At 36.7% G+C, this 13,076-nt stretch overlaps 1 protein-coding gene across 1 annotated transcript; it reads left to right on the forward strand.

Annotated features, from left to right (window-relative positions):
- The first annotated feature begins 9,469 nt into the window (after positions 1-9,469).
- LOC145074757 (uncharacterized) lies at positions 9,470-12,389 on the forward strand. Its single transcript, XM_079021090.1, has 4 exons — positions 9,470-10,182; positions 10,276-10,544; positions 11,586-11,770; positions 12,158-12,389. Exons 1-3 carry the CDS (start codon positions 9,894-9,896, stop codon positions 11,670-11,672), a joined length of 645 nt encoding a protein of 214 aa, XP_078877216.1. The 5' UTR covers positions 9,470-9,893; the 3' UTR covers positions 11,673-11,770; positions 12,158-12,389.
- Positions 12,390-13,076: the final 687 nt, after the last annotated feature.

Raw genomic sequence — 13,076 nt, forward strand, 5'->3', positions numbered from 1 at the left:
TTTGTAAGCCATTAGAGGAGTGACACTTGTGACTCTAAAGCTCCAAGGACAAGAAGATTCAAGCAAGTGATTCGAGGTAATCTTCTAATTCTGATTTCTTATTGTTATTATGCTAGAATTACCATTAGAAGTCTTGGATACAATGCATGTTCAATTAGAGAAACCTAGATCCAAGCATTAGGGTTTGTATGTGCACATAGGAATGTTCTTATGGCTCAAACCCATCAGTGGTATCAGAGCCTTGATTGGTTTCTATTGAATTGATGTATTAGTTGCTTGATTGTTGCTTAAAAAATTCGTTTTTGTGTTTCTGCCTGATGAACTCGGCGAGTCCCATGGTGGTACTCGGCGAGTAGGCCTCAACTCGGCGAGTCCATTGTGGTACTCGGCGAGTTCGAGCGTCAGAAAGAGCTAAGTTCGGGATTTCTTGCTGTTTATCTTTAGGAAACTTACCTTTATCTTAATGGGTCAATATAAATTTGATTTTAACATATATTTAAGTATATCCTTGACCTAATTGAAGATATTTACCAATAAATTGAATAATAATTTCCTTATGTGATTATTGATTGATTATTTTATTAAATTGGTAAATTGTTTTGCAAGAAATAATTAAATAAATCAAATATAGATAATTATGTGATTAAATGTTAATTTGGATTATTTGTTATTTGATCCCTTATGTTTTAAAAAGTTTAAAACTTGTCCTCAAGTTTTGAAATTTGTGTTTTGTGATTAAGAGTTTAATTTAGACAATTTAAATTTCAAACCCTAGAATTTTACAAGTTTAAAATTCAACCCTATACTAATATAATATTACAAGATTAATATATATATATATATATATATATATATATATAATTAAAATGCTAGTCTTATCGTTAGTAGGCCTCATTCACGAAGCCGGTCTATAAGGTGGGTATAAGGTTGCTGCCTATAACATGGCGCTTAATGGGTGTACACTCTCACCCACCGCTTGCTTGATCGGTGGAGGGTCATTAGCCGAACGGGTAGGATAGGGCAACTCTCTCTCCTCATTAATAAGTATAATGAACCTATAAAGTAACTACATGTTTTTCAAATTCCCAATCCTAGTTACTTTAGGAAAAGTGAATTGATGCAATCCCATGAAATTACACTTTGCACCCTTGCTAAGAAGTTAGTGGAGCGTGTGTGGTTTATCGGCACACTAATTGGTTCTAAGCAAAGGTGGCAAAGGGTGATTCATTGTTTATCATAGTTCGATGGAGCGTGTATGGTTTACCGGCACATCGAATAGGTGATTGTTACAATGAAGGCACCGTGTAGATTTGCATGGTTATTCACGCCCACTTTGTGATCCTCGGTATCCTAGTCACAAACGAGAGGGGCATATCGAGATTTAAACATGCCATTGAAAAGTTCAACGAATCTCATCAAAACCTAGGAATTCTCAATACATTTAGAACTTAAAGTTAGGTTTTCATGGTGGAGAATTAGTGAATCGTCATTCACTTACCCTCAAATTGTTTGCATATTGGATTACGACATCCCTTTTCTAATATGTAAATAATGTTGTTGGATCCTAGCCCTAATTTTTCTTATTGGGTGATTATTAGGGATTCATATTCTAATCAATCTTTGTCCTTTCTATTTGTAGATGTCGAACGCGAACAACGCTGCTGCTAGTTCATTCACATTGATGAGCCTTTGCCAAAAGGTGACTTTCGATGGAACGAACTTTAGCGAATGGATAAGATACATTTTCACGATTGCTCGCTACGAGGACAAGGAGTATGTCCTCGATGAAAAGCTCGAGAAGATCAATCCAGAAATCGCTACTCCAGCTGAAATGGCTGCTTTTGAAACTCATGAGCGTGATGCGACGAAGGTATATTGCATTATGATAGCCACGATGAACGTCGAATTCCAAAAGTCCTATGAGGACATGTATCCGTACAAAATGCATCAAGACTTGTTGGAGAGATACCATCAAAACGCGAGGCAGGAGCGTTACGAGATTTTCACTAACATGATCTCCGCTAAAATGGGACATGGAGAATCTCTAACCGTACACTTGCAAAAGATGCAAAGGTATGTCGATCGTCTTCGCAAGTTGAATGTTAACTTTGGGGAAGACTTGGCTATCGACATGGTCCTTCACTCCTTTCCTCCGTGTTACAACCAATTTAGGATGACCTACCACATGAACAAGGAAGAGGTCACCCTAAGTAAGCTCCAAGGTCTCCTTAGGGTTGCTGAGAGCAACCTCAAGGACAAGTTTGTTGCACCAACTCCCAATCCACCCGCTGCTCCTGTTTTGGCTATTGGGCAGGGAAGGGGTAAGAAGAGGAAGGCTCCGTCTAAGAGCCACCGCAAAGGAAAGTCCCGAGATGCTTCCTCTTCTAGTGGGACCAAAGTTGATCCTGCTAAGCCCAACCCAAACCCAAAGGAGGCAGAGTGTCACCATTGCCACAAAATAGGGCATTGGAAGAGAAGCTGCCCAGAGTACCTGCAAGCTATAAGGGAAGGAAAGATCAAGCTGTCTTTCGTAGGTATTTATACAATTAAATCTAACGATTCATCTCATGCTATTTCTTGGCTCCTTGATACCGGTTGTGGTTACCACATTTGTTCTGAATTGCAGGGACTAAGAAGAAATAGGGATGTGGAGCATGGAAGAATAAATCTAATCATGGGGAACAGAAGATCGTCGCCTGTGACCAAGATTGGAGTGTATTCTAGTGCTTAGGAATGGTTTATGTTTAGATTTGAACAATTGTTGCTATTCGCCAGAAATGGCAAGAAACATCATTTCATTTCATGGTTTGTTTAGACAAGGATTTAGATTTTCTTTTAATAATGAGAATGGTTCTATTTTTGCTTATCTAAATGGTGTCTTATATTTTGAAGCAATACCATGTAATGGAATTTATGAAACTGTTATGATTGTAGATAACCTAGGAAATGATGTTTTATGCATGGATTCTTCCAATAGTATGGATAGAGCATCCTTGTGGCATTGTCGTCTTGGACATGTCAACAAGAAGCGCATAGCCCAACTCCAAAAGGATGGAGTGTTGGAGTCATTCGACCTTAGGGAAGATGACACATACGAATCTTGTTTACTTGGAAAGATGACCAAGTCACCCTTCACTAGCTCATGTGAAAGGGGTGAGGGTTTATTGGACCTAATACATTCCGATGTATGTGGACCCTTTAGATCAACCACAAAGGATGGGAACCGCTTCTATGTGACTTTTACCGATGACTATAGTAGATATAGATATATCTACTTAATCAAGCAAAAGTCAGAAACGTTTGAAAAGTTCAAAGAGTTCAAGAATGAAGTGGAGAATCAATTGGGCAGGAAAATCAAGATGCTTCGATCCGATCGAGGAGGAGAGTACCTAAGTCTTGAATTCCACGACTATCTAAAAGAGTGTGGAATAGTTTCACAATTGATGCCACCTAGGACACCACAGTTGAATGGTGTGGCAGAAAGGCATAATCGAACCTTGTTAGACATGGTCCGCTCTATGATGAGTCGTGCTTCACTATCTATCTCATTCTGGGGGTATGCCTTAGAGATTGCCGCCCATATCCTTAACCGAGTCCCTACTAAGAAGGTTGCCAAAACACCTCACGAGATGTGGACAGGGAAAGCTCCCTCGTTAGCACATATCAAGGTTTAGGGTTGCGAGGCTTTCGTAAGACGAGATACTCATGACAAGCTCGAACCTCGTAGTGAGTGATGTATTTTCATCGGTTACCCGCATAAATCCTTTGGATATCTCTTCTATAGACCGAAGGAAAATGTAGTCTTCGTTGCGAGGAGAGGAGTTTTCCGAGAGCGAGAACTCATAAGCCAAGGAGACAGTGGGAGGCAAATCGAGCTTGAAGAGATTCAAGATTCGTTAGATGAAGGAACCTCTACCGCTGGCATTCAACCCGAGGAGGAAACTCCGGTTGAACCTATTGACCAGTCCTTACCTCTTATACTTTTCGAAAGAGTTAGAGTTCAACCCCATATTTATGGTTTTCATATTACTACCGAAGGGGACACGTATATTAGTGATGGTACACTAATAAATCTAGATGAACCTAATAGCTTTAAGGAAGCCATGGTAGGCCCGGAGTCTGTGAAATGGAAAGAGGCAATGGACAGCGAGATCCAATCCATGTATGACAACCAAGTTTGGAATTTGGTTGATAATGTGCTCGGACGTAAGACCGTTGGGTGCAAATGGATCTTCAAGAAGAAGACCGACGTGGATGGAAATGTACACACATATAAGGCGCGATTGGTTGCGAAGGGCTTTACTCAAACTCTCGGAGTTGACTATGATGAGACCTTCTCACCAGTTGCGAAGATAAAATATATTTGAGTGATGCTAGCTATTACCGAATTTCATGATTATGAGATTTGGCAAATGGATGTCAAGACCGCTTTCCTTAACGGGAAATTGGCTGAGGATGTCTACATGGCTCAGCCAGAGGGTTTTGTTGATCCGAAGCATCCAAATAGAGTGTGTAAGCTTGAGAAGTCCATTTATGGACTTAAGCAAGCGTCTCGCAGATGGAATCTTTTCTTCGATGAGAAAGTCAAAGAGTTTGGATTTGTACGAAGCGAAGATGAATCATGTGTATATGTCAAAGCCAGTGGGAGCATAGTTAGCTTTCTCGTTTTGTATGTTGATGACATACTACTCATAGGAAATGACATCCTGACTCTGCAGGAAGTTAAGCCCAGGCTCGGGAAGTGCTTCGCTATGAAGGATCTCGGAGAAGCTTCCTATATCTTGGGAATAAGGATAGTGAGAGAACGAAGTAAGAGACTAATAGGACTTAGTCAGAACACTTACTTAGATAAAGTACTAAAACGTTTTAGTATGGAAAATTCGAAGAAGGGAGAATTACCGATACAAAGTAATGCCAAGTTGAGTAAGACTCAAAGTCCGAGTACCGAAGCTGAAATAGCAGAAATGAGCCGAGTACCATACGCTTCCGCAGTTGGCTCAATCATGTATGCTATGACTTGTACTCGCCCTGATGTAGCCTTTGCTTTGAGCATGGTTAGTAAATATCAAGGGAACCCTGGCAGAGCTCATTGGATTGCGGTCAAGAATATCCTTAAGTACCTTCGAAGGACCAAGGAATGGTTTCTAGTCCTCGGGGGGAGTGATGAATTGAAGGTGCGAGGGTACAGTGACGCCAGCTTCCAAACTGACAGGGACAACTACCGTTCGCAGTCAGGTTGGGTCTTTACTCTTAATGGAGGAGCAGTGAATTGGAAGAGTTCCAAGCAGGAAACCCTAGCTGATTCAATGTGCGAATCAGAGTATATTACAGCGAGCGAAGCGTCGAAGGAGGCAATATGGTTAAAGAACTTCATTGGTGATCTTGGAGTTGTGCCTACCATCAAGGAGCCTATGGAGATTTTCTGTGATAATGAAGGAGCGGTTGCCTTGACCAAGGAACCAAGGGATCATGGTAGATCTCGTCATATCGACAGAAAATATCATTTCATTAGACATCGAGTAGAAGAAGGACACCTCGTGGTGAAGAGGATATCATCAGAAGATAACCCAGCAGATCCGCTTACGAAGGGACTGAGTAGGGTTAATCATTTACAACATGCTAGGAGTATTGGGCTGAGAGATGATATTAGATTAGATTAGATGATTTTAGAAACTTGTAATAGATAAATGTAATTTAACATTTGATGAATAAATAAAGGAGTATTATTTATAAGTAAAGTTACTCTCTTATGTTAAATATTTAACTATTGTTTTCACTTTGCATGTTTTGACTTCCAGAATAATTGAGTTTATTTAGAATAATCGAATTATTCAAACAATCCACAATCGTTCATATTTTGGAAGTAGGTATGAATGAAGATTGTCATGAATTCGTATGTAGATTGTCTAATTGGTATTAAACATAGCAAAAGTTTGCTGCACGTTCATGAGTGCTTATGAACTAGTTTTGAGCATTGGAACAAACCCGCGCTTGTTGGAATCACCTTATGGAATCTGTCAAAAAGGCTGATCGCAAGACGATAATATCATATGGTCTTAAAACCTAGATATATGGTTTATTATTTGTTAATTGGTTGTACATTGATAATGCGAAACTGCATCAGTAAATGGATGTTATAAAACGCATTGTTGTGTATGATTGATTAATGAATAAGTAAATGCATATAAGTCGAAGTTTATCTGTTACTTTTATCCTAAGAGGCTAAAAGCGATATCTCAGCCGCTCGATGATTTGATTTGACTTATGTGTCAGGCCCGGTCAGAACTGAATTGATGTGTTCGATTAAGTTCTATGTCAAATAAATCTGAAATCGAGAAACCAAATGCTAGACAATTGGTTCCATATAAATGTATGCATGATATCTAAACAGAGGACTGTACGATCCCTTATCTAAAGGACAAGATTGATAAGATCAGAGTTTGACAGCGTCTTTGAGAGCTACGATTGCTAATCGGATTATACTTATATATATAGTTACTAGACTTATCCAAGTGGGAGACTGTTGGAATAGTGTCTAAGGCTACAACTATATTAGGCAAGTATTTGACCCGGTTGTGCATGGTCCTTTTGGGTTGCCTTCACTATAGCAACTTGACATGATGATTTATAATGAGAGAAAAAATATTATTAATATATTATGAGAATAATATAAGGAATAATAATATTGTTATTTGATTAATATAAGTCATAAATTAATTGGGAATTAATTTGGTGACTTAAAGAGATTAATTGAATAAAGGGGCATAAACTGTCAATTGTATGATAGTTGTACTTTGGGCTATAAACCCTTATGGATAAGGGTTGAATGGTTTTGAGGCTTAGGATAGGCCTAGAATTCGTCCAAGGCTTATCATTAGGGTATTGGATTGCTTAGGGCCTAAGTTATCCAATTAGGGTTTAAGGGTGAAACCCTAGGAGCCTCACTAGTATAAATAGACCCTAAGGGTCAAGGAAAATCGGCACCTATGCTCTAGAAGAAACCCTGGCTGATTCTTGATCCCCTATCCTCTCTCTATATTCATCCTCTTGCTAGTTGGTGTTTGTAAGCCATTAGAGAAGTGACACTTGTGACTCTAAAGCTCCAAGGACAAGAAGATTCAAGCAAGTGATTCAAGGTAATCTTCTAATTTTGATTTCTTATTGTTATTATGCTAGAACTACCATTAGAAGTCTTGGATACAATGCATGTTCAATTAGAGAAACCTAGATCCTAGCATTAGGGTTTGTATGTGCACATAGGAATGTTCTTATGGCTCAAACCCATCACTTGTCTTGAGCCTGCTCTGAACCTTCATACAAGTTTTTGAGAACGTCCCAAATCTCCTTTGCTGATTTGCAGTTTATGATGATGTCGAAGTTGTCAGGAGCAACTCCACAAAAAATTTCATAAAAGGCAATAGCATCATTTTCCATCTTGTCTAGATCATCTTTGGGGGGACGGTTCAAAGCTGGTTGACCTCCTCCTGGCTTTGCTGTGGCTCCATCTGTTTGGACTGGTGTAAGGACTAGAACATGGGGTCCTTCTTCTATGGATCTCCAGACATCTCTGCCAAGTCGTTTGAGATATCTTTCCATCCTCTGAGACCAGTGGTGATACTCATTTACAACCAGTATCGGGGCTCGATTGGAACCACCAACACTGTTGGAGACATTCAGTGATAACGATTGTGCCATTTTGAAGATTTTTTGTTTAGAAATGAGCTTCAGTGGTATAGAAAGCTCTTCGAAAAATCAGAGTTCTGATTTTCAAAAAGCAACCACTATGGCCCTGATACCAATTGTTGAGAGAAAAACTTTGAGACGCACTTGAACAAAAGTTAGAACAAGTATATAGCAGAATAGTTAATCTCAAGGATCTGTTAGCTCAACAATAATATTAAAAGTTAGAAGTTAGTGAGTTAGATGCGGAAAGTAAAGAAATGTAAATGACAACAATTGTTATATCAAATATACACAAACGCAGATTCATAACAAGGAATGCATTCAAACCAAGTTAGTAAGTGAGATCTAGCTTAGTGATTAAGTCACAAGTGACTTGCTCTAGAATAGAGATGATGAGTGTAAGAAGATTAGATACGAAAGATAGAATGAGAATCTAAAGATGTGTATTAGAAGTTTGTAAAGATTCACACATACATTCATACTGAATACACTAGAAAAGATCTCTATTTATAGAGAAAATTACAACTCTATGAGTAGCCATGCAAGGCATATTGGATATTAGAGTGTATTACAGAAAAGACAAAAATACAACTAAGTAAATGTATAGACTACGGATCAGAAGACTGTGGTCGTGGTCATCCACGCACCACGTCGTAGCATAGGATTTTTCCCCCAAACCCTATCTTTAATCCCATTAAGTTTTTAGATGATCCACACTGGAAAACGGGTGTTACACAACTTCTCCAGTAATCTTCTCCAACCATATTAGATGTGGAATCGTGTTTTTGAGTTATTGGATTTCTAAAATGGAGTTGTTTGAGCATGTTCTTATGAAATCTGATTTCAGATTTGCCATCATTTACCATAAAAATCGAGTTTTGAAGCTAGGGTTTTTGTGTTTTCATGTTCAACTTAGGAGGAAATCGAAATTCTGATATGCCATCCTTTATCATAAAAGTCGAGTTTTGAAGCTAGGGTTTTTGTGCTTTCATGTTCAGCTTAGGAGGAAATGGAAATCTGAAAGATGAAATCGAATTAGAAGCGTGATCTGGAATCAAAATCGAAATATGAAGGAGGAAGTCGATTTCAGGAACACAACTGCAAATGATTTTGTATTCATTTGTGTTCATGTGTCCATCTTCATCTCCCACCTTCGATTAGAAATCCAACTTCCGTTTTCCCGATTTACCCCAACCATGATCCATGATTTTAGTGACAATAATTTCACAGGTTCAATCTCATTGCTTCCTATTATATCAAGAACAAGAAAGAAGATCGATTGTCCATTCAATGTTGGTGTAATTTGGGAATGTTTGAAGTTATTGGATGCATCAAATAATCATTATCCCTAATAAAAAAAAAACCGCGATATTAGACATTTTGAATATTAATGGACGGAACATTTTGAAAAAAAAAACTGGAAATGAGAAGAAAAAATAACCTTAAATGTTTTTAGTTAGTCCGAAATGCCAATAACAAATACGAAATAAGTTATTTAGCACAAAATGGTTATATTTGTAAAATAGATCAAATTTAGTTATTTTTATTAAAAACTTCATTATGCGATAGTTCCAAACAACATGGTAACCGTTGGTATATAAAAACAAAAACGAACAAGGATGAAAGGTCATTGTTTTGTAACAATTAATTGAAGTTGAACCATGAGGAATGGTCTCAACGCATGGGCTTTGTCCAACTTTTTATGACACCCTTAAGAAAGGAATAAACCTTAGAAGCCAAAAGGACAAACAAAGCCATACAAATCATTGAAATTGTTGTTTCCAAATTCCAACTAGACAAACTGGTTTACAAGAACAACCATTTTTGAGAGAAACTTCTTTAAACCCTTTGGTCATGTTGTATATGTAGTAAAAAGATGCCAAATTCGATTATCCTTTTTTATTCCTTCTGAAAATTCTATAAAGTTGCATCTTTTTCCTGTTTAGACAACTAATAAATGTCGTTTAAGAACATGATTGGGTGATAAAACCGTTTTAATTGTATTTTAATTTCATTTTGATTCTTTCAATGCACACAACACAGCACAATTCTTGTAGAGAGAGAAAGAGGTTCCTCTATTTGACTCGTACCCCTTTTTAAGTTTCCAACTCATTGCTTAGCTTTCAACTCCCACCCAAAATCATCCAAACCTGAAACCCTTCTCCTTTACCTACCTGAAATCCCACGATTGGCGAACAATCGGCAACAAAATGATGGGGTTTTTGAAAGATGAGAAGAGTAAAAGAGTATTGAGAGGAATCAGAACGGTGTTCTTCTTGATAACCATGATTATATCTTTCCTCATCTTCTCTGCGCCGATACTTGTTGCCGTCGCCGACGTTCTCCTCCCAACTGCTCTGTTCTCAGCTTCACTTTCATCTCCGTCAGACGATCCTTCCTTCCTCCAAACGCTATCATCTCATTTGAGCAATTACGATTTTCGTTACTCGCTTATCGATATCCCTCTCATCTCGATAATCAGATCCGGAATCATTTTATGTATGTTCACCAATCGATTAATGAATTCCAGTACAATTGACATTCGAGTCATCATTGACTATGATCTGAACGGATGTTTGTGAATTTTCTCAGGTGTATACGGATTGTGCGACGGACATGGACTATCCACGACCACGGGTCCATACTTGGGAATAACGACGGTTTGTTCAGTAGCGTCGTTGTTTTTTGTGTCATTAAAGGCGTCGTACGTGTTCGGCGGCGGAAGTGGTGGTTGTGGAGCGACGGAGGTGGCGTTGTTTGTTTGTTCGCCGGCGTTGGCGATTGGTCACATCGTGGTGGCATATCGGACTAGTTGTAGAGAGCGACGGAAGCTTCTTGTTTACAAAATTGATATCGAAGCTGTAAGTTTTTTTTTTTTTTTTTTTTTTTTCTTTTCTATTTATTTTCTAAATTTAAAAATACCAAAATTATACAACTATTCATCCATAATGTACAATCTATCAAGCATAAAAATGTCGGATTTAGCAAGATTACAACGAATTTAAATTCAAATTTATTGTATTTAAATGACTTTAAGAATTAAATACGATGAGAAAATACAAGTAAAAAAGAAAAAATGCAACTTGCGTTTAGGTGGATCCTCCCAAGTCGGCTTATAAACGGTTTTTTTTTTTTTGTTTTGTTTACCTTCTTTGATTATCTCATGAATTTTTATAAAGAATTATTTGGTATAAATCCAAATGATTTACAAATTATTCTTTCGTATTCATAAAATTTATATGGCATCAATGAAAACGTTCAATTCTGACTTTATGTATTTATAACATGTAAAGTATTAATATTATATGAGTATTAAATAAATGATATCATTTTGAAAGCTAAGTATATGTGATATATTGGTATAACATAAGAGATCTTATTTTAATTCCATGTGGAGGGATTTGGTTTTATTTTAATTATTTTAATTATTATTCTTGATAATTATTCAAAAAAGTCTAGTAATCAAAACAATTCGTACAAGTTTTTATTTCAATCTTGTTGACTTTAATTCCCAAAGTTGCATTTTCTAGAAAAGCGTAATTGTTATTTATTTTTGTTCATAGTATTTCTAGTCATTTTCAATATAGTTATTGATTCTCCCAATAAATCGGACATGCCTATATACAAAAAGATAATTTTATTTGATAAAGTCAAAGCATAATAGTTAATAGTAATATAAAATGTGAACATAGTAGCTCTTTTATGCTACAAATTAAATATAAAAATAGGAAAAAACAAAAAAGCAAAAAAAAAATTATAATAGTGTTGCTAGCACGACTAGATACTGGCATGATTCATAATTAATTTTCTTATTATTGATCTGTTTTAATTTATTATTAATTTGTTTTAATTTGAATTTGAAAATTGATTCTTAAAATTAAAATTTTTAAATCTTATTTTAGGTATCAACATTCACATTCAAAAATGGGTTTCAAAGGTACTCCAAGATTCTTCACGATGCAAGAGTCAAAGTCAAACTTCAAAACTAAAACGAAAACCACAACAAGACTGCTACGCATCAACTTGTACCATATGCATCATCAACTTGTACTATGGTTTACGCCAGTTTTGCAGATACAAGTTACAGGTATGCATCATCAACTTGTACCTATTAACAGAACTTTTTAAAGTTTACACCCATTTGGTGTGCCTTGTAGCATTATATCCTGGTGCTTTAAGGACTTGTACTATAACCAATTTTGATAAAAACCCCACAGGCGACAGGCATGATTGAGTTGTACGTTACAAGTATTGATGCTGAAAACAGTTGTACATGTCTGCTAAAAGATCTAAAGAGAATCTTTATTTGGTCATTTGTGTGTCTTTTTATTGAACTAATTTCAGTCATGACCATGTGTTGGTTTTCCCCTTGACTTGTGCACAACGTGTAGACCCGTTTTTCAGTTGGGCTCGACTTTTTAGGCATCTGCGGTTTTTTGTATTTTTGTAATTTAATTTATTTTTGTTTTTGCAGATACTCCTAAGGAGGAATGTAGCTTGATGAGAGATATTTGAGAATGATTTTCGGAATGTATGTAAAGATTGTGAGGTTATTGGGAATTTTTTTTTATTATAGAAGGAATAGGGGGTACTAGTATCGGGTTTGATCAGTCTCCCATAAAAAAAAAATCATGTATATAATTTTTGTTTCATGTTTGTAATTGGATTAGTAGTGGTGGTGTGGTTCATATTGAGTGGTTTTGAAATCTTGTTTTGGTATAAATTAGTTGGTTGTGGGCGTGTACATTTTGAAGAAATTATCAAAAGAAAGTCTTGACTTGTTATAGATACATGGCACCTCTTTAAAGGTAATATAGGGTGAGAGTTCTATATGAATATATTAAATAAAAAGCGATACGAGTAGCAAGTAACTAAAACGTGGAGAAAAAGAACAAGATACATGTTATAGTTTTAAAGAGAAAAAGGAGACCATCACCGTGTTGTTCATCTTACATCTTACATCACCTATCTTACCGTTGAATTTATAACAAATATATAATAACAAGGTAACATCATCTGCAACTTTAGTGGGAAAGAAACCATGCGGTTAAAAGTGTTATTCAGCGCGTCTAAATGTACCATAACAGGTAGTAGAAGATGGAAATGGTGATTTTTTTAGGACACTTACCTCATTTGGTTGCATAGTTGAGAAGTTGTTGTGTCGGAAAATTATTGATCAAGAATGCCCTTCCATTTAAAGATCGAATGCCTAGCACCATAAGCAATGTTGCACCCAATTAAAATATGATCAATTGTTTTGATATCACTATTGTAGTTATTACAGAGTTGGGAATTGATGTTGATGTCCCTGTTGGATAATGTATCAGCCACAAGAATACTCCCGAGATAAGCCCTCTATTTGAAACAATTTTACTTTGATAAGTATCGAATTT

The sequence above is a fragment of the Lactuca serriola genome, chromosome 9 (genome assembly GCF_051521515.1).
Source record: "Lactuca serriola cultivar US96UC23 chromosome 9, Lser_US96UC23_V15, whole genome shotgun sequence".
Taxonomy (NCBI): domain Eukaryota; kingdom Viridiplantae; phylum Streptophyta; class Magnoliopsida; order Asterales; family Asteraceae; genus Lactuca; species Lactuca serriola.

Coding starts and splice junctions, on each gene's coding strand:
- LOC145074757 (XM_079021090.1), top strand. CDS start 9,894: ATGATGGGGTTTTTGAAAGATGAGAAGAGTAAAAGAGTATTGAGAGGA. Junction 10,183..10,275: donor CAGATCCGGAATCATTTTAT/GTATGTTCACCA, acceptor GAATTTTCTCAG/GTGTATACGGATTGTGCGAC. Junction 10,545..11,585: donor ACAAAATTGATATCGAAGCT/GTAAGTTTTTTT, acceptor ATCTTATTTTAG/GTATCAACATTCACATTCAA.